General features: G+C 49.3%; 1 protein-coding gene across 5 annotated transcripts in view; it reads right to left on the reverse strand.

Annotated features, from left to right (window-relative positions):
• Window positions 1-2,423: 2,423 nt before the first annotated feature.
• Window positions 2,424-21,346, reverse strand: part of SEMA6B (semaphorin 6B) — a 178,427-nt gene continuing 159,504 nt past the window's right edge. For all 5 annotated transcript variants that reach the window (XM_080988822.1, XM_080988823.1, XM_080988824.1 and 2 more), the window contains 4 exons: window positions 20,327-20,467; window positions 14,462-14,539; window positions 12,816-12,874; window positions 2,424-9,996 (listed from right to left, as the gene is read on the reverse strand). In XM_080988822.1, the coding sequence (XP_080844948.1) occupies window positions 8,984-9,996; window positions 12,816-12,874; window positions 14,462-14,539; window positions 20,327-20,467 (1,291 nt within the window). In that variant the 3' untranslated portion in view covers window positions 2,424-8,983. The remainder of the gene's footprint in view (window positions 9,997-12,815; window positions 12,875-14,461; window positions 14,540-20,326; window positions 20,468-21,346) is intronic.

The raw sequence follows: 21,346 nt of genomic DNA on the forward strand, positions 1-21,346 counted from the left end.
AACAGTTTCAGGTTAAGAACGGACCTCCAGAACGAATTATGTACTTAACCCGAGGTACCACTGTATAGGGGAAATAAATCCCTGTATAGGGGAGCTTTTTAATGTGTAATGTTTTATTATGTTATATATGCTTTGGAAGCAGCCCAGAGTGGCTGGGGCAGCCCAGCCAGATGGGTGGGGTACAATTATTATTATTATTATTATTATTATTATTATTATTTTGGTTTCTTGTTTTCCCAACCTTGCCCACATTTCTGCACCAACTATGCGAAGCCCTCACGAAAGTTCACAAGCAGCTTAATACAAATGTCTCCTAAATACAGTGGTACCTTGGTTTAAGAACAGCTTAGTTTATGAACCACTTGGATTAAGAACGCTGCAAACCCGGAAGCAGGTGTTTTGGTTTGTGAACTTTGCCTTGGAATAAGAACATGTTCCGCTTCCTGTTGAGTGTGTTCCATTTGTAAATTGAGTCCCCCGCTGCTATGGGAAAGCATGCCTTGGTTTAAGAACGCTTTGGTTTAAGAACGGACTTCCGGAACGGATTAAGTTCGTAAACCAAGTTGCCACTGCATAGGTGAGTCATTTTTACGAAAATGCACGTTATTGCCAAGTAAACTTCCCTCCTCAAATATAATGCATTTTTGTACGTCGTTTTCACAGAGACGTGCATTCTTTTGCCCTGTATTTAGAATTTTGCACACATTGCTTGCTCGGGGAACCGCGTTGCAAAATTTGGAGAAGTGTGAATTTCAAAGGAAGGCCTTGAGCTTCCCCTCGCCCCTTGTTCCAGAAAGCGAAAATTAAATGCCAACTGAATTTGATTCCCACCCCCCCCGCCATCTCTGTTGCTTCCAGCCTTACGTGGCAGGCGATGCTCAGCGCTTCCCAGCCACAGTTGCAATTGCCTTTGGTGTTGCAATTCCCGACGTTTTCGCTCCAGCTCCGAGCGGCATGTTCCCTCTCCGCAAAACGCATAGTTTATTGTTGCACATTGTGTCTAAATTTATTGCTGTGCATTGTTTTAATTGTCTGTTTTAAGCATATTTGCACATCAGTTTCTAATGCTGCGAGGGTCCTCTATTTCAGAGGCTTCTACTCTGCAGCTGTTTTAACTGCGAGTCTTCTAGTTCTTACGCTCTTACAGTTGTTTTAGCTGCATGTTTTTATTTGTTTTTAGTTTTTATCTGTTTTAATGATCAGTTTTTATCCATCCATTATCCGTGTTTAATCTTGTATTTTATTCAGATAATCTTGTATTTTATTCTTGTATTTAATTCTTGTATTTATTGTTGTATTTTATTCTTATGCTTGTTCTTTGTCCTTATTTGCTCCAACATTTATCAGTTAAAAAAACCCCAAAACCCTAACTGCTATTTTATTTATATGTTTTTTTGTTTTTTATCCTGGTCTGTGACCGTAGTAAAGTTCATTCAAACGTTACGGAAATTACGGGGGGGGGGGGCACATCCTTAAAGTTAAATATTACAAATATTATGCCTGAATGTATCCTTTCAACTTGACAGCTCAGGGAAGTTACCTAGCTTTAAAAATAATATAAAATCATCTCCTTTCCCAGTTTCCTCCATTCCAAAGCTTTTTTCCCCTTGAAAAGGGACTCCAGGAAGTTCCCAGAGGTGACAATTTCTGGGCTCATTGTTAGCCAAAGGAAGCCAAATCCCCTGACTTGCCTCAGGCTCCAGACATGCAAAGGAACTTCTATTGTACTTTTGGGTGGTGGGTACTTAAGACATATTTGTCTGTGCTAATCTTATACCTGAGTCTTGCCCTGCCGTGTCTGCTTATGCTAATCTTGTACCAAGGACTTGTCTGGACATGTTTGCCAAGGTTAACCCCTCCCCTTCGAACTGTATTCTGGGATGTGGTGGTGAAATATACTCAGAGTCGCAAAGTGATTTCATGCTCTTTACTCAGCTCATAGTGGTGAGGAGGAATGAATGAATGTCCCCTCAAAGTATCTGCTTTATATACATTATTTACACAATGGGCTGCACATGATTGGCTAATTCTGGAATTCTACTGTAAGCCAATCAGGTTGTGGATTCACTTCTATCTGGAGCAGGATTGGGTGGTTCCTGCCAACCAATCAAACTGCTGCATTGTTCTAGGACCAATCAGACTGCTGCAATTTGGATCCTATTTAACTCAGTACATAACAGGTGGGAAAGTTTTAAAAGTCTTTGTCACCCCATCCTCGGGGTTCAGAATTTGCTCTTTGAACCTATTGCGCAATAAACTTTGGTCTACAGCTATTTGCTCCGGTTGGCTGGACTCCTTCCTTTATTCCGCAGGGACCTGCCCGACCAGCTGGGTGACTGAGCAGCCTCACACCTAGATTTTCCCCTAACACATTCAACGCACAGCCTTTCAGAAAAGGGAAAAGGACGGACAGAGAGCCGAGAGCCGTTGTAAACAAAGGTTTATTGGAAGGGAGATCGTCTTTGCTTCTCCAGAGTGATACAGAGGAGTTTGTACTGCTGTTGCATGCAGGACCTGCACATAGTTAAAAGATGAAAAATCACCGGGGTGGGGGGCAAAGGTCACGAGAGAACTTGCGTCAGACTAGCCCCCTTGTTACGCACATGCTACCCACGCCCTATTTACAGTGTGCTTCTCTTTCTTTCTCTGGGGGGGGGGGGAGGAGTCTTTGCCCCATGGAGTGGGTGGGAACCAACCGTTCTGCAGTTCCCCTAACACAGCGGAGTCCCCCCCACCCATCTCTGCTTTCCAAACCTAGTGGCAGACCCCTTCTGCTACCCCAACAGCCTCTCCAAATCTACAGCTTCAGGAGCCCCCCAACCCTCGGAGCAGGATTAAATTGAAATCAGGAATGCACTCCAAACCTTGACGTAATAAAAGAGGGAGCACAAGATTCTCCCTGCACCCCCATGGCAGGATCAGACCGAAGTTGTCTGGCTAGACAGAACATTTCCCGCAGTGCGTCTGGGAGACCCACAAGGGGCACACAATCCACACATCCTGGCTGTGGGTTCTGCCTCCAGGGCAGGGGCGTTCGGTGCCCCATGGGACTGGCGCTGGGGAGACCTGCCGTACGGGGAGCCAGCGCCAAGGGCCAGTGCAAAAGACTCAACTCTGCGTTTGCCCCCATCCTTCTGAGTTCTGCAAGGAGAAACGCTGGGGCTCAGGGGAAGGTTGGCAGCTGATATGGAGGGCCACCCTCAAGGCTGGGGGCAAGGAGTGGACGGGCCAAGGATTTGCCCCCCCTGCTCCGTAGGCCAGTCTCCCCTGCTTCGAAAATGCGCTGCCTCCGAATGTGGAGGTCGCAATAAGCAAATTCAAAATGTTTGGCCAAGAACTCCCATCGCAGAGATTTCAGAATGGGCTCGACTCAGTGGCCTGCCCTGCAATATCAGCATTCTAGTACGGATTTTAAGCTGATTTCCAACCGGACAAATTGCCTCGGCCCCCCCCCCCCAAATTATGGAGATTTCAGTCTGTCGGTGCTGCACCGACTCCTACAGACTTTCGCAGTTCCCAGGAGCGGAACCGGTTCAAAGCCAGTTCATGGAAACACGCCTTGTCAACCCAAGACTCAATAACAAAGCCACTTCTCTGTTTTGAAAAGTCAAAGTGCTTCCTGCCATTGATGCCTCCGTTACAACAACCTTGTAAGGTAGGCCGGAATCGTTATTCCTTGTATCACACACGGGAGCGGGGGCCAGGACCAGGAGGCACCCCCCCAGGGGGAACGACTTTGTGCTAACTTGCTACCTTGAGTTCCTTCTGTGAGATCAGGAACAAACCCTTGCCTTTTTTTCCATCGGAAATTTTGAGGGCTGTTTCAGGCAGATCGTTTTCTCCCTCTGCAGGTGTCTGCAAACGACAGACAAACCCATCAAGGTGTTGCTTGTCCTCCCGCGAGCCAAAAACCGCACATGTTGGATTTCCACCTGCAAATCCTGAAATGCCACTTGAAAATGGCAGACCAAGGAAATCTACAATGATGCTTACAACTCTTTCTCTCCAATACTTTTCCCTCCCCACATTTCCTTTAGCTACTTGCAAAGGCACTGAACTGGGGGGGGGGGGGTTGCAGCAAATGTGGGGTGTGGCAGAAATCCACAAGGGGCAGCTTTTCCTGTTGAACTTCTACCTGCTAATCAGCTAAAAGAGCCCTTGCTTGCAGCAGAAGGGAGGGAGGCGACTTCGAAAATGGTGTGAGAGCGAAGGAAGGAAGGAAACTAACATTGGAATGGAGCCTCCTCGCTGCCCCCAACTTGGGGGTCGCATCCATTGTTAGTCATATTCAGAGCCGACCCACTGAAACGAAGGGGTAACGGAGGCCCATAAATTCCAGCGGGTCTACACTGAGTAAGAAACTAAGTTGCTCATTTAGGTCCCGTCTGCACCATACGTTTCCATTACACCGCTTTCCCCAAAGCTTCCTGGGACCTGTAGTTTGTTAAGGGTGCTGGGAATTCTAAACTACAGTTCCCAGTTTTGTTGTGGGGGGCCACAAGCGGTCACACCCTGACTTGCGTTGGGGGGAGAAAACTGGGAAGGGAAGACTGGAAGTGTGTGTGAACTGGGGAAGAGGAGTTAAGGGAAAGAGAAGCTCTCTTGTCAAAGCTTTGTTCTTTGAGACCCCCTCCTACAATTGTGCCCCCTGTAAGGTTTGGGGGAGACATGGGGTGTCAAGCTTGGGGGTACCAGTGAGTTCATATGGCCATGATTCCCCCCCGCCCCCAACATATCCTGCAAATGTCCCGGAAAAAACGAGACATCCTGTTTTTTCTTTTGAGTGCGGGCATTTTTTAGTGCCATGATCTCCTAAAAGGGTGTGTTTTCTGGAGCTGTGATCTCGCATGGTGCCCCCAAATACATGTTTTCAGGCCCTGCGCCTGAAAAAATGCTTTGGAGGGGCGGGGGGGGGATCGCGATACGAAATCACGCAAGATCATGTCATCCCCCAAAGGCTGCCATTCTCATGATAAAAAGCGAGAAGACGGGTGTCCTGAATTTTGCCTTGTTGGAGGATATGCAACGATGCCCCAGAAGATGGCTGAACTTTCAGGCTGTTGTGAGGGAGGGAAACGAAACGCCGTCACCACGAAAATTCGGAAGTGTCCGTGTTTTTATAGTACTCCCTGCCTTCCTCCCGCTGCCATGCAAAAAAGCTTGGAAACTCAATTTGTGGGTGGGGGAAATGGCTGCCAGCCTGAAAATGAAGAGGTCATGCTGTTTCTGTAGTGGTCTATTCTTGATAGCCTTCTTGATGTATGGAAGTGAGAGCTGGACCATAAAGAAGGCTGATCGCCAAAGAATGGATGCTTTTGAATTCTGGTGCTGGAGGAGACTCTTGAGAGTCCCATGGACTGCAAGAAGATCAAACCTATACATTCTGAAGGAAATCAGCCCTGAGTGCTCACTGGAAGGACGGATCCTGAAGCTGAGGCTCCAATACTTTGGCCACCTCATGAGAAGAGAAGACTCCCTGGAAAAGACCCTGATGTTGGGAAAGATGGCGGGCACAAGGAGAAGGGGACGACAGAGGACGAGATGGTGGGACAGTGTTCTCGAAGCTACCAGCATGAGTTTGACCAAACTGCGGGAGGCAGTGGAAGACAGGAGTGCCTGGCGTGCTCTGGTCCAGGGGGTCACAAAGAGTCGGACACGACTAAACGACTAAACAACAACAACATTGTTGATAGCAAAATGACGGCCTGGGGTCCAGGGTAGACATCGTTGGTGTCCTTTGTTGGAGCATCTGCCTAAGGATTCATGTTTGTGGTTGAGTGGTCAACTCCCCTCTTCTAAAGCTGTCCCAGGAAAAAAATAAATTGTACAGCTGCTTTGCCTATGTGTGGAATGGTAGCAGTGGATGGTGAATTTGAAAGGAGCCCTGCGGGGTTACAGAAAGCAACCTATTCCCCTTTTTGCTCATCCACAACCTCAAGCGTCTGGAGGTCTCTAGACACACAAATGCTCCAGGCAGCTGCCGTAGTTCGTTGGGAGAAAACGTTGAGCTATCAGCCAGATAAAAAACAAAATACGTTTCAAGAGGGGCAACAAACCAAGCTTTGGACCGGGGGGGGGGGGGAAGAACGCTATGTTTGTAATGTTAATAACACCCTTGGAAGTCCACAGATGCAGTCGAGTCATTTCAGCGTAAGAGCTTGAAATACGACAATGAGCAAACCTGTTCGGCTGGCTGGTCCTGGGTTCGAATCTCAGACACGTTCTGCGTTTGCTCGTAAGGGGAAAAGGCTGGCTGGGTTTTCCTGGGAGGGTCCGTCTCCCAGTTGGGACCACACTGGCTTGGCAGGCGGACAGGCCTGGTCCCTGGTCCCTCTGCCTGGGACCGTGGGAGATGCTGTTGCCAATCCAAGGATGGAAAATGGGTTCTGTCTTTGCCAAATCAGGGCATCAATTGCAAACAGCGAGTTCCCTCTTTAGGATCTCTGGCATGTCTGCATCTGGGGTTTTTTAAGAGTGGGGGGAGGAATGGGAAACGAAAAGGATGCTCAGCTGACCTCCCTACCCTAGAGTTGCAACCCAACAGCTTAAATTTTGCAGTCAAGAAGACAGCTCTGCTTAGCCATTTCTTTGGAGTCCCATGGGTAGGCAAACTAAGGCCCGGGGGCCGGATCTGGCCCAATCGCCTTCCCAATCCGGCTCACGGATGATCTGAGAATCAGCGTGTTTTTACATGAGTAGAATGCGTCCTTTTCTTTAAAATGCATCTCTGGGTTATTTGTGGGGCATAGGAATTTGTTCTTTTTCTTTCTTTTCAAAATATAGTCCAGCCCCCCACAAGGTCTGAAGGACAGTGGACCGGCCCCCTGCTGAAAAAGTTTGCTGACCCCTTGGACCCTAGACCGGGGATTTCCCCAATTGCTCCCAGGCATACCCCAAGAAATAAACAAATTAACTAACAGATCTTGTGGCTTAAAAATGACCCAACCCATGAGGCAGCCGCCCTCTCTGTCTCAGCACAAGCCCCCACCTCCTTCCAAACAGCTTTCACACGACTTGTGCGCGCCCATCTCGACACACACGCCTGCGTTGGATTATTCCGTGGCTCCCGGTGCTAAAAAGGCGTAGCAGAGTTGCGTGCCCTCAAAAGGAATGTTACCTGTTGCATCTCTGGATGAGCCCCTTTCCCGAATTTCCTTCTGCCCCGACAACAGCTGCGCCCACGTTGAGGGACTGACAGGAGAAAGGTGAGCGCTTATTTTGGGGAAAATGCTATCCTAGATTGTGTAAACACAGCGGAGATCGCCTCGTCGGACTTGGTTCATCTGCAATTGATTATCTGGGGGGGCTTCGCATATAGGTAGGCTGTAGGTGCGATCCACACACTCTAGAGAAGGGCAGAGTTAAACCACCCTCTTCAGACTCCGATCCATTTTCAAATCACAGAAGAGTTTTTGTGGATGACACAGCATTTCCTTAAGACAGGGGTCAGCAACCTAAGGCCCATGGGCCAAAAGCGGCCCACGGGGGTTGTTTAACTGGCCCACGAGCTGCCCCCAAACCGAGCCGCCCGATCAGCAAGTCCCCGCGTGCTGCGCTAAACTGGTACAGCGCGGTACAGGGACTCGCTTCCGCGGTGCTGGAAATCGCATCTGCGCAGACACCGATGCCGGAAATCGCATCTGCACAGATGCAAATGCTGGGAATTGTGGGATCCGGCCCATGGAGGGATCTCTGCTGGAGTAAACCGGCCCAGGCAAGATAAACCTTGCCGACCGATATGGCGTTAAATGCCATGATCTATGCTGAGGCAGGCCAGACTTAGAACGGTGAGGGATTAGTGCTGACACTACAAATCAAACCAGTTATGGACCCTGTGAATATTGTCCTGACTTTTGAACTGAGGCCCTCCGCACAGATTCATTCCCAGCCATCTTCACCCCCCCGTCCCCCAATCACAACCCGCAGGATTCTTTAAACCAGGGCTTAACTTGAGCAGGCGTCAAAATGGCCCGAAACCCCGCAGCGCCGAGAACCATGAAAAAGAGGGGGCAGGTTTGACACCCTGAAGTTGCACTGCTTTCCGCCGCAGCCACTAGCACCGTTAGAATCGCAGTGGAAGGGACCCCGAGGCGCCATCTTGTTGACCCCCCCACCCGGCAATGCTGGGATTTGCTTTCCCAGTGCATGTAGAAAGTCTTTACTGTCCTCTCCTTCTGAGAAATTTCTCGATCCGAGAGGAAAAGCAAAAAGGCAATCCTTGCCATGCCAGAGTAGACGAACAGCCGCTCCCGAACCATTCCTGCCTGGCACGAGCAAGGATTCGTGTTTTGTGCATGTGCAAGCGTGTAAGTAACACACAGAACCTCACCAAACAGGTAGAGGAAATCAGATGGAAACGAAGGAAGGAATGCCAGCCCCCCGTTTTGCTTTTTTAAACACCTTTCATAGTCTGGCACCACCTTCAACCACTCGGGAAGAAACTGGGGGCAACGGATAGGGAGATTCCCCACCCCACCCGTCCCTGACCTTTGAAATTTCCCTGGCGACCGCCGTTGGTTATTATTTATTTCCATCGTTCAAAATCCTGCCCCCCCTTATTTCCACGGCACCTTTGCGAGGAAGGGGCGGAGCCGCACCCGAGGCCGCCCCATGCCCCGCCTCTCGGAAAGGAGGCGGAGCGTCGCGGGAGGAAGAGTCCAATGAGGAAGCACCCGGATGAAATAAACCCCAAATCACGCACACGCACGCACACACAGAAGAGGTCACCCTCCCTGCTTGTTTTTGTTTTTTTTGCCTCAAGCAGCATCTCCCGAGTGCCCCCCCTCTCCCCAATAATCCGTACGCCTGGGAGGTTGGGGGGGAGCACAGGTCCTTCTCCTCCCCCCTCCGCCTCTCCTCAGGTGGGACCCAGGGTCTCGCGTTGTCCTTTTCCTGATCCGCTCTTCCTCCGTGCTGTGAAACCCCGCCCCTTTTCGAAGGAGGGAGGCCGCCGAGCCAAGCCACGCCCCCTGGGCCGGTCCCCCTATTTGACGGAGGAGGCAGTCCGCTCCACGCCGCTGTATTTCAGGAGGTGGCTGAAGTCCGTCAGGGTGTGCTGGGCTCCCAACGTGGGTCCCCGCGCCGCCCGGGCGTAGGCCGCCTGCCCTTCCCCGCTGTTGAAAGTGTGGGTGCGCTTCAGTTGCGCGCTTGCCCTGCTGGCCGCATTGTTACTATTCGAGTTCAGCTTCTCGGGGTTCCACGGGGCGGGGTCCCCCGTCTCCCCGCCGGGGGCCGACACCACCCGCCGCCGCTCAGGGCTGCCATGCGGCGTGATGGGCAACTCTCCACCGTAGGAGCTCCGAGTCCCGCTCGGCCGGTGTGTGGGCGGCGCTTGGTGCTGATGTTGTTGTTGCTGCTGGGCCACCCGCGCCCCCTCTCCTGCGCTGACCGGCAAGTACCGCATGTCCAGTGAGAGGTCGCCGGCCTCGTTCTCCAGCTCTTGGTCCATCAGCATGGAGTGGCAGGAGATGGGAATCACACGCCCCGAGCCGAGGTGGTGCGAGGGCACGGCGGTGTGGCCGGCGTGGAGGAGGATGACCGAGGAGGGCGGGTCTCCGCTGCGCAAGGAGGCGTTGATGAGATTGTGGCTGTACTCCCAGGTGCAGGGCTTGGGGCAGCGCTTCTGCTGCAGGGGGGTCTGCTCCGGGGTGGGCAGCACCCCGGAATCCAGGTCGTGCTGGCTGACCTTCACCAGCCCCTTGGGCCACCCGTTCTGCATCAGCGGGGCCAGCAGGTTCTCGGGCTGCCCGCCAGGGCCGCCCCGGGAGCGGCGCTCGCCCAGCCGGCTGACGCTCACCACCGACTCACTGTGAGACAGGATGTTCTCCTTGTCCTTGCGCCGGGCCAGCTCCTTGCGGTCGCGGTGCCCGATGAACCAGCACACACTGAAGCCAGAGATCACGGCGCCGATGACGAAGGCCGCCACGGAGGAGATCACCAGCAGGTTCACTGAGACCAAGCCGTCCGGCTCGTCCACAAAGCTCTCCGTCAACAAGCCTGCGGGAGGGAGGGACAGCGTTAGCTGGTGGGTTGACCGTGAGTGTGGATGTGCCGGATCTGTTCTCATAGAGTTGCAGGATTGGAATGACGTAATAAGGGGGCGGTGTCAGGGAATGGTCTGGATCTCTGGACATGCCCAAGGATTAAGACATTCTGTTTTTGTTTTTGTTTTATAAGATATTTATTAAGATTTTCAGAGTATTACAAGATAAAAAAAAAAAAATGCAAAATAAAAATGATTAAAAACAATTCATTCTTTCCTTTACTTATCCTTCATTTGCTTATTTCCCGGACCTCCTCACGCCTCCCTTTTTTGTATTCCAGTTCAATTTGTTAGTTCAGCAAATCCCTCCCCTCTTTGTATATCCTAGTCATTAATCATAAAGTATTGTAATTTTAAATTTTTACCTATTAATAATCCATTTTTTCACATTCCCTTGTGACATTTCAGCTAAAGACCACTTAATTTCTATCCAACATCATTCTAGCATTCATTAATTTTACAATATTTCTGTAAATAGTCTTTAAACTTTTCCCAGTCTTCTTCCATCAACTCTTCTCCCTGGTCTCGGATTCTGCCAGTCATTTCCGCCAGTTCCATATAGTCCATCACCTTCATCTGCCATTCTTCCAAGGTGGGTAGCTCTTGTGTCTTCCAATACTTTGCGATGAGTATTCTTGCTGTTGTTGTGGCATACATAAAAAAAGTTCTATCCTTCTTTGGCACCAATTGGCCGACTATGCCCAGGAGGAGGGCCTCTGGTTTCTTCAAGAAGGTATATTTAAATACCTTTTTCAATTCATTATAGATCATCTCCCAGAAAGCCTTAATCCTTGGGCACGTCCACCAAAGGTGAAAGAATGTACCTTCATTTTCTTTACATTTCCAACATTTTTTATCGGGCAAATGATAGATTTTTGCGAGCTTGACTGGTGTCATGTACATTCTGGGAGATGATTTATAATGAAATGAAAAAGGTATTTAAATATACCTTCCTGAAGAAACCAGAGGCCTTTCTCCTGGGCATGGTCGGCCAATTGGTGTTAAAGAAGGATAGAACTTTTTTTATGTATGCAACAACAGCAGCAACTGTTCATCTCATCGCGAAGTATTGGAAGACACAAGATTTGCCCACCCGGGAAGAATGGCAGATGAAGCTGATGGACTACATGGAACTGGCAGAAATGACTGGCAGAATCTGAGACCAGGGAGAAGAGTCGGTGGAAGAAGATTGGAAAAAGTTTAAAGACTATCTACAGAAATATTGTAAAATTAATGAATGCTAGAAAAATGTTGGAATGAAGTTATATGGCTTTAGTAGAAATGTTATAAGGAATTAAGTACAGATAGGTTAATAGAGCATTAAAGGAAAAAATAAGGTTAGAATGAGTTAAGATAATTATAGGATAGAAAACAGAGGAAGATGGAAAGGAATCGCTGAAATAATTAACAGAAGTGGAATACAAAAAGGGAGGTGTGAGGAGGTCGTGGAAATAAGTGAATGAAAGATGGGATAATGAAATTGTTTGATTTATCTTATTGTCTTTGTCTTGTTTTGTTAATTTGATGTGTTGTATTGTATTGTTTATCTTCTTTTTAGTGTTTAAGTTTTTGGAAAAATAATAAATATTATTTTTTTAAAAAAGGGAATGGTCTGGATCTGAAGATTGGGGGATCAGCTTATCTCAGAAGAGGAAGGGGAATATTTGCTCTCCTCTCCCCCCCCCCCCGCCTCCAGCGTTTTCAGAAGCAGAGAGGCAGACTCAGACACAGAAGCTAAACAGATTAGAGAGGAGTTATCCAGCTATGAGATAATGACAGGAGAACCAGAAGGGAGGTGACAGCTTGGAGAGACGTCATTCGAGAGTATGGGGGACCCCTCTCTCCCCGAACTTGGAGGTCTGAACATATCAGAGAACAAGGGAGGCAGTGAGAGGGAGGAACTTCCTGTCTTGCTGCGGAAGTCGGAAGTCGGGGTTAGAGTGGGCAACTGCCCTTCCCGTGGAGATCTGTGTACAGTCGTACCTTGGTTTTTGAACAGCTTAGTTCTCGAACGTGAGGGTGTGGCTACTGTCACATGCTGACAGCTACTAAGAGCCACAGGTGATTGCTGAGTGCAGGGGCAGTGGCGACGGTGGGGGGGAGGGGAGAACCATTGGTGGACAAACTAGGTAAAAGTTAAGGTAAAGGAGCCCTGGACGGTTAAGTCCAGTCAAGGGAGACTCTGGGGTTGCGGCGTTGACCTCGCTTTCGGGCCGAGGGAGCCGGCGTTTGCCCACTGACAGCTTTCTGGGTCATGTGGCCAGCAGGACTAAACCGATTCTGGCGCAATGGGACACCGTGACAGAAACTAGAGCACATGGAAATGGCATTTACCTTCCCGCCACAGCTATGCCTATTGATCTACTTGCACTGGCGTGCTTTCGAGCTGCTAGGTTGGCAGGAACAGAGACTAAGCAATGGGAGTTCACTCCGTCACGGGGATTCAAACCGTCGACCTTCCGATTGGCAAGCCCAAGAGGCTCAGTGGTTTAGACCACAGCTCCACCTGCATCCCCAGAAGGAGCACAATGTGTCCCTCACCAGCAATATTGGCCCTCCCCATACCGCCCATACATTCTGCTTAATACATATGGCCCCTAATGGCCTCATCTGGCCCTAACAGCTCCCAGCATTGTTTTGGGGGGAAGCCAAGCATTTTCAGTGTGTGGTGTGGGGGTTTGTGCGGCCGTGGTGAGTTTGTGGCAGGATCCGAGCAGCGGACTTGCCCAGCCGTCCTCAACCCCAGAGCCAGGAATGGTGGACAGGCACACACCTTCACAGTCACCAAGGTGAGAGGTCTTGCCTCCGATGATGTCCTGCTCGAACGCGACCCTGTAGCCAGACGAAGGGTGAAGAGAGGGAAGCACAGAGTTAGATAAAAATAAAGGGTGGCTTCTATTAAGTGAGTCTGTTCCATGCAGGACCTCTGAAGGGTTCAACTTCTGTTGTTATGTTGTTTTTTAAATTTTAATTTATACTTTTCAAATTTATACATTTCACCATTGATTTTTCTGGGGGGTACGCAGGGGTACACCCCCCCAAACATTTGGTGAATCTTTGTAAAAGTAAAGGGTAAAGGGACCCCTGACCATTAGGTCCAGTCGTGGCCGACTCTGGGGTTGCGGCGCTCATCTCGCTTTATTGGCCGAGGGAGCAGGCGTACAACTTCCGGGTCATGTGGCCAGCAGGACTAAGCCGCTTTTGGCGAACCAGAGCAGCGCACGGAAACGCCGTTTACCTTCCCACCAGAGCGGTACCTATTTATCTACTTGCACTTGGACGTGCTTTGGACGTGCTTTCGAACTGCCAGGTTGGCAGGAGCAGGGACCGAGCAACGGGAGCTCACCCCGTCGTGGGGATTCGAACCGCCGACGTTCTGATCAGCAAGTCCTAGGCTCTGTGGTTTAACCCACAGTGCCACCCGTGTCCCTGTGAATCTTTGTACTTTTGTCCATTTACTGTAATTATTTTCCTCAGTTTGAGCTATAGAATGGTGATTTTCTTGAGTTAAAATGAGAGTACAGTGGTACCTCTGGTTGCGAATGGGATCCGTTCCGGGGGCCTGTTCGCAACATGAGCAGAATGCAACCCGCGTCTGCGTGTCTGTGGGTCGCGATTTGCCACTTCTGTGCATGCACGTGACGTCATTTTGTGAATCTGCGCATGCGTGAGAGGTGAAACCCGGAAGTAACCCTTTCTGGTACTTCCGGGTCGCCGCGGTACGCAACCTGAAAACGCGCAAGCTGAAGCAAACGTAACATGAGGTATGACTGTACCCCTAAACATTCTTAAACATGTTTACCGTATTTTTCGCTCTATAAGACGCACCAGACCACAAGACGCACCTAGTTTTTGGAGGAGGGAAACAAGAAAAAAAATATTCTGAATCTCAGAAGCCAGAACAGCAGGAGGGATCGCTGTGCAGTGAAAGCAGCGATCCCTCTTGCTGTTCTGGCTTCTGGGATAGCTGCGCAGCCTGCATTCGCTCCATAGGACGCACACACATATCCCCTTACATTTTAGGAGGGAAAAAGTGAGCCTTATAGAGCAAAAAACACGGTAAATCTGACGACTCCTCTTACCAAGATCCTGGACGACCCAAGCCTCCTCTGCTCTGGTCAGAGTAGGAGAATCCTGGAGCAACCTCAGAGCCCAGAGAACAGCCTGTGCGCTGTGGGGCAGCCCCCCCTGAACCCCATGCAGTCCTACACCCTGGCTGAGCCTTGTCCCAGAGCAGGGGACACGCACCCCACCCAAAAGCAAACCCTCCACCCACAGACACGCTCCCTTTTGACATGCACCCATACTTTTATAGCCTCTGTGGGGCAGGTGTAGAAGCTTCTGTAGAAGGAGAAGCGTAATCCTCCTCCTCCTCCTCCTCATCATCATCAAAGAGGGGCATTTGCTACCAGATATTACCTTGTGCTCTGTTCCAGGAAAATACAGGAGCCTTCTGGCGTCCAGCCACAGTATGGATCACGGCTCCCCAGGCAGTTTCTGAAGGGCAGAAAGGAAGACGGGTTTTTGGGGGAGTGGTGGTCAGTAAAAGCACAGAGAAATTTCTATAGAACCACGAGGACATAAAAAACCAGGAATCCTAAAATCACTGACTAACAGCAACAATTTATTATTTATACCCCACCCATCTGGCTGGGTTTCCCCGGCCACTCTGGGTGGCTCCCAACAGAATTAAAAGCACATTTGATGAGAGGATGTTCCAAAGGGCAGGCGCCACCACCGAGAAGGCCCTCTCCCTGGTTCCCTTGTAATCTCACTTCTCACAGTGAGGAAATCTCCAGAAGGCCCTCGGAGCTGGACCTCAGTGTCCAGGATGGATGATGGGAGTGGAGACGCTCCTTCAGGTCTACTGGGCTGAGGCCATTTAGGGCTTTCAAGGTCAGCACCAACACTTTGAATTGTGCTCGGAAATGTCCTGGGAGCCAATGTAGGTCTTTCAAGACCAGTGTTATAGGGTCTCGGCGGCCACTCCCAGTTGCATTCTGGATTAGTTGCAGTTTCTGGGTCACCTTCAAAGGTAGCCCCACGTAGAGCGCATTGCAGTAGTCCAAGTGGGAGATAACCAGAGCATGGACCACTCTGGAGAGACAGTCTGCGGGCAGGGAGGGTCTCAGCCTGCATACAGATGGAGCTGGTAGACAGCTGCCCTGGACACAGAATTGACCTCCACCTCCATGGACAGCTGTGAGTCCAAAATGATTCCCAGGCTGTGCACCTGGTCCTTCAGGGGCAGAGTTGCCCCATTCAGGACCAGGGAGTCCTCCACACCTGCCCCCCGTCCCCCAAGAACAGTACTTCTGTCTTGTCAGGATTCAACCTCAATCTGTTAGCCGCCATCCGTCCTCCAACCACCTCTAGGCAGTTGGGAGTAAAGTTGGGAGTGACCAACTCTCGGGTCTCTTCCAGCTCCACAATTCTATGGTTCCTCTAGAGCAGCCTTTCTCAACCTTGGGTCACCAGATGTTTTTGGCCTACAACTCCCATCATCCCTAGCTCACAGGACCAGTGGTCAGGGATGATGGGAGTTGTAGGCCAAAACATCTAGGGACCCAAGGTTGAGAAAGGCTGCTCTAGTGGTTTCATGTTTGGGGAGCTGGAGATGAAGAAGAATCATAGAATCATAGAGTTGGAAGAGACCACAAGGGCCATCGAGTCCAACCCCCTGCCAAGCAGGAAACACCATCAGAGCACTCCTGACATATGGTTGTCAAGCCTCTGCTTAAAGACCTCCAAAGAAGGAGACTCCACCACACTCCTTGGCAGCAAATTCCACTGTCAAACAGCTCTTACTGTCAGGAAGTTCTTCCTAATGTTTAGGTGGGATCTTCTTTCTTGTAGTTTGGATCCATTGCTCCGTGTCCGCTTCTCTGGAGCAGCAGAAAACAACCTTTCTCCCTCCTCTATGTGACATCCTTTTATATATTTGAACATGGCTATCATATCACCCCTTAACCTCCTCTTCTCCAGGCTAAACATGCCCAGCTCCCTTAGCCGTTCCTCATAAGGCATCGTTTCCAAGCCTTTGACCATTTTGGTTGCCCTCCTCTGGACACGTTCCAGTTTGTCAGTGTGCTTCTGGAACTGTGGTGCCCAGAACTGGACACAGTACTCCAGGTGAGATCTGACCAGAGCAGAATACAGTGGCACTATTACTTCCCTTGATCTAGATGCTATACTCCTATTGATGCGGCCCAGAATTGCATTGGCTTTTTTAGCTGCCGCGTCACACTGTTGGCTTATGTCACGGTTGTGGTCAACCAAGACTCCTAGATCCTTTTCACATGTACTGCTCTCAAGCCAGGAAATATTGGGTCTGGTGGGAAGCTGGGAGCGAGAACTGCCCTGGCAAGTTTTCATCTCAGGTGCACGTGCATGACACCACCCACCCACAAAAAAAGACAAATGCCCTCCTACCAATTATCCCCACAGCCTCTCCCAAGTGTGAGATTATATGCAAGCACGGAGGAGAGGAGAATGGGGGGAGAAGACCCCCCTCTCTGGTTTCCCATGCCCTTTTGGGATAATCCATCCTCCAGCTCCAAACCCCCAGGCCCCGTGACCTTTCGTTCGGAGACAAGCCTGCTCTTTTTATTTCACTTCTCGCGTTTTAAATTTTCCCACCCCCCACCCCGTTCCAGGGCCAGGTATTAAGTGGGGAATTTGTGAATAATGGGGCTTCTGTGCCTGGCAATTATGGGGAGGGAATGTTGCGTGCGCCGCAGAGAGATGGCGGCAGCCCCCACGGTGGGTGACAAACGACTCCAATATCACGTTGAGGCGGGGCAGCCCGTCGCCTTCTGTGGGGATCAGCTCGAGACCTCACAGGCGAAGACGTGTGCGCCTCGTTGTGTCCTCAAAACACAGCTGCCGTGGAGAGCTTTCTGGGACACGCAGGCTGCATTGCTGCGCTAGGAGCCCAGAATCATATGACCTACATTGGCTCCCAGTACGTTTCCGGGCACAATTCAAAGTGTTGGTGCTGACCTTGAAAGCCCTAAACGGCCCAGTATACCTGAAGGAGCATCTCCACCTCCATCGTTCTGCCTGGACACTGAGGTCCAGCTATGAGGGCCTTCTGGCGATTCCCTCCCTGCAAGAAGTGAGGTTACAGGGAATCAGGCAGAGGGCCTTTACGGTGGTGGTGCCCTCCCTGTGGAACACCCTCCCATCAAATGTCAAAGGAATAAACAACTACCTGACTTTTTGAAGACATCTGAAGGCAGCCCTGTTTAGGGAAGTTTTTTAATGACTGATGTTTTAATGTATTTTTAATCTTCTGTTGGAATACACCCAGAGTGGCTGGGGAAACCCAGCCAGATGGGTGGGGTATAAGTAATAAATTATTATTATTATTATTATTATTAAAAGTGCCATCCCTCTGCTCTTAAGATGGGCCCTCCTCCACCTTCAATTTTCCTTTTTAAATACAGTGGTACCTCGGGTTACATACACTTCAGGTTACATATGCTTCAGGTTACAGACTCCGCTACCCCAGAAATAGTACCTCGGGTTAAGAACTTTGCTTCAGGATGAGAACAGAAAGCGTGCTTTGGCGGCGCGGCAGCAGCAGGAGGCCCCATGAGCTAAAGTGGTGCTTCAGGTTAAGAACAGTTTCAGGTTAAGAACGGACCTCTGGAACGAATTAAATACTTAACCCGAGGTACCACTGTAAACATTTTTAATTATTTGAAAAACAGAAGATAAACAACAAAATGACGGGGCTAGATAATTTTGGCGGCCCCTTTCTGTTGAAACGAATAATAAGTGAATAGTTGCTGAAATTATGTTAAATAGCAGACAGCAAGACAAATGATGTAATGTATTTGGTGGAAACTGAACCGCAGAGGAACGGAAACGGCTCCAATTGCGATGAAAAGCCGCTTGGAATGAGAATCACTTCATTATTTCAACGGGAACTATTTCTCTCACAGCAGATTTGGTGACGAGATTGTGGCTAAAATGGGACTCACAGAACGGTTGGGGGAAGCACAAGATTTTCAGACGAACAATTTTTTAAAAAAAGAATGTAAGGGGAAAACCCACCCACGCCCCGTCCATCAGTAGCTGCAAAAAGCTGAGTGTCAGTTGAAAAACAAAAACAGAAAATTGGGGTTGGGGAGGGAATTGGTCAACTTGAGCCCCTTCCTGCTTATGGCAGGGTCAGGGAACTTTTCTTCTGTGAATTTTTGTACCAGCTCTAAGTGACGCGACAGGGGACCCCGTGGACACTTCTGACTGGTCAATCAGGTGTTGGACTTGGCAACTGAGGGCAGGGCGAGCGCCGGAATGAATTGGCTGTGCAGAAATTCTCTGTATTAACCTGCAGTACAAACCCTTTCCTCAACAAGACCAGGAAAATATATAAATTTCAGTTCCTCATTTTTTCAAGCCTGATGCTCAGTTCTCCACAATACCACATTAGCTTGTTGTTTACTTACGTGCTTATTTTAGAAAGGTCCTTGTGAAAATTCACCAGCATTTTAGTGCAAAATTCCCCTTATTGTATACATTTTTTTTTTTTTTGCAAAGCAATGCCCTCCAATGTAATGCATGCAACGTTATTTAATTTATTTATTTGCTGCTAATATATGCATTTTTTGCACACCCCGCCCCCCCCAAATATCCAGTTGAAACTATTCGGTTCAATTAATTCAGCAACACCGATCTTCTTGACCCAGTGATAACGAGCTTTTCAGAGTCTGACATATGCATTTTTATACGCACGCTTTCTTCTAGAATATCCCTTTCCTCCCCCCACGCCCAACTTGGCCGGAGAACCGCCTTACAAAATTCAGAGAAGTGTGAATTCTGAGGGATAGCTGACTTTTCGTTCTGTAAACTGCGAATTGTGGAAGCCTGCCTTTATTTTCTCCCCCCCCCCCCAATAAATTTTTATTATTTTCTTAACACGGTCTTATAAGGTAAAGGTAAAGGGACCCCTGACCATTAGGTCCAGTTGTGTCCAACTCTGGGGTTGCGGTGCTCATCTCGCTTCACTGGCCGAGGGAGCCGGCGTCCAGCTTCCAGGTCATGTGGCCAGCAGGACTAAGCCGCTTCTGGCGTAACCAGAGCAGCGCACGGAAACGCCGTTTACCTTCCCACCTATTTATCTACTTGCACTTTGATGTGCTTTCGAACTGCTAGGTTGGCAAGAGCAGGGACTGAGCAACGGGAGCTCACCCCGTCACAGGGATTCGAACCGCTGACCTTCTGATCGGCAAGTCCTAGGCTCTGTGGTTTAACCCACAGCGCCACCCACACCCCAAACACAGTCTTATACAATACATCAAATAACATATACTTTTAGCTCTGCCAAGCTTGCGACTTCCCTCCTTCCCTTCAACAGGTATCCCTTATTCTCTTAGATTGCATATTTTAGTATTAAACCTCTTATCTGTCTTTACATTGTAGGAGTTATTTCAGCCCTGCCGGTGTTTTTAAGATTTTCCAATTATCCTTTAGATACACAGTGAATTTACTCCAACTTTCCTGGAATCTCTGATCGTCCCAATCCCGAATCCTGCTGGTCAGCTTGGCTAACACCACATAGTTCATCATTTTCGCCTGAAACTCCGCAATGGTAGGAATTTCTTGTAATTTCCAATTTGGGGCTAGCATGTTTCTTGCCGCTGCTGTGGCGTACATAAATAGTCTTTGGTCCGAATTCTTGATTTCTTTCCCCATCAAACCCAGTAAGAAGGCTTCTGGTTTTTTGGTAAAATATTTACCGTATTTTTTGCTCTATAAGACTCACTTTTTCCCTCCTAAAAAGTAAGGGGAAATGTGTGTGCATCTTATGGAGCGAGTGCAGGCTGCACAGCTATCCCAGAAGCCAGAACAGCAAGAGGGATTGCTGCTTTCACTGCGCAGCGATCCCTCTTGCTGTTCTGGCTTCTGAGATTCAGAATATATTTTTTTTCTTGTTTTCCTCCTCCAAAAACTAGGTGTGTCTTGTGGTCTGGTATGTCTTATAGAGCGAAAAATACGGTAAATATTTTCTTAAGTCCATTATAGATCAGCTCCCCAAAGTTCTTAACTTTATCACAAGTCCACCACATGTGATAAAAATCCCCGTCAGCCTCTTTGCATTTCCAACATTTTTTTATCCCTCATCCTAAACATTTTCACCAACTTTACTGGTGTTAAGGTGCCTGCCTTTTGATGCAAAATGAATCGACTCTCCTCCTCTGCCCCAACCCATTGTCGGGGGGGGGGGGAGGCTGCGTTAAAAACCCCAGCACATGGGAACAGGAATGGAAAACTCACTTTATGCAACCGGAATGCTGCTGACACCGGGCCACGGGGGCACGAACCACGCAGGGCGGGAAAGCCAGGAGCAGGGACCCCGTGGCCTTGTCCAATTCCATGCCCAGAAGTTTCCGTTCACCCACATTGTCTTTTCCGCACCTGGAGGGGAAAAATCAATCAATCAATCAATCAATCAATCAATCAATCTTTATTACGGTCCAGAAACCCAACAAATTGTTACAACGCAATGCACAATTCAGACAGCCTAAATAATAATAATAATAATAATAATAATAATAATAATAATAATTTATTTATACCCCGCCCCCATCTGGCTGGGTTTCCCCAGCCACTCTGGGCGACTTCCCAAAAACTATTAAAATTCTGTAATACATCAAACATTAAAAGCTTCCCTAAACAGGGCTGCCTTCAGATGTCTTCTAAAAGCCTGGTATTTGTTGTTCTCTTTGACATCTGGTGGAAGGGCGTTCCACAGGGAGGGCGCCACCACCGAGAAGGCCCCCTGCCTGGTTTCCTGTAACTTCTTGCAGCAAGGGAACCGCCAGAAGGCCCTCGGTGCTGGACTTCAGTGTCCGGGTAGAATGATGGGGGTGGAGACACTCCTTCAGATATACTGGACCGAGGCCGTTTAGGTTACGGTAAAGGTAAAGGGACCCCTGACCATTAGGTCCAGTCATGACCGACTCTGGGATTGCGGCGCTCATCTCGCTTTACTGGCCGAGGGAGCCGGCGTACAGGTCATGTGGCCAGCAGGACTAAGCCGCTTCTGGCGAACCAGAGCAGCACACGGAAACGCTGTTTACCTTCCCGCTGGAGCGGTGCCTATTTATCTACTTGCACTTTGATGTGCTTTCGAACTGCTAGGTTGGCAGGAGCAGGGACCAAACAACGGGAGCTCACTCCATCACAGGGATTCGAACCGCCGACCTTCTGAGCGGCAAGTCCTAGGTTTAACCCACAGCGCCACCCGCGTCCAGACAGCCTATCTCCAGGTTAAACAAGCATTTTGTTCAGACT

This window comes from Podarcis pityusensis (assembly GCF_964106645.2).
Source record: "Podarcis pityusensis genome assembly, chromosome: 18".
NCBI classification, from domain to species: domain Eukaryota; kingdom Metazoa; phylum Chordata; class Lepidosauria; order Squamata; family Lacertidae; genus Podarcis; species Podarcis pityusensis.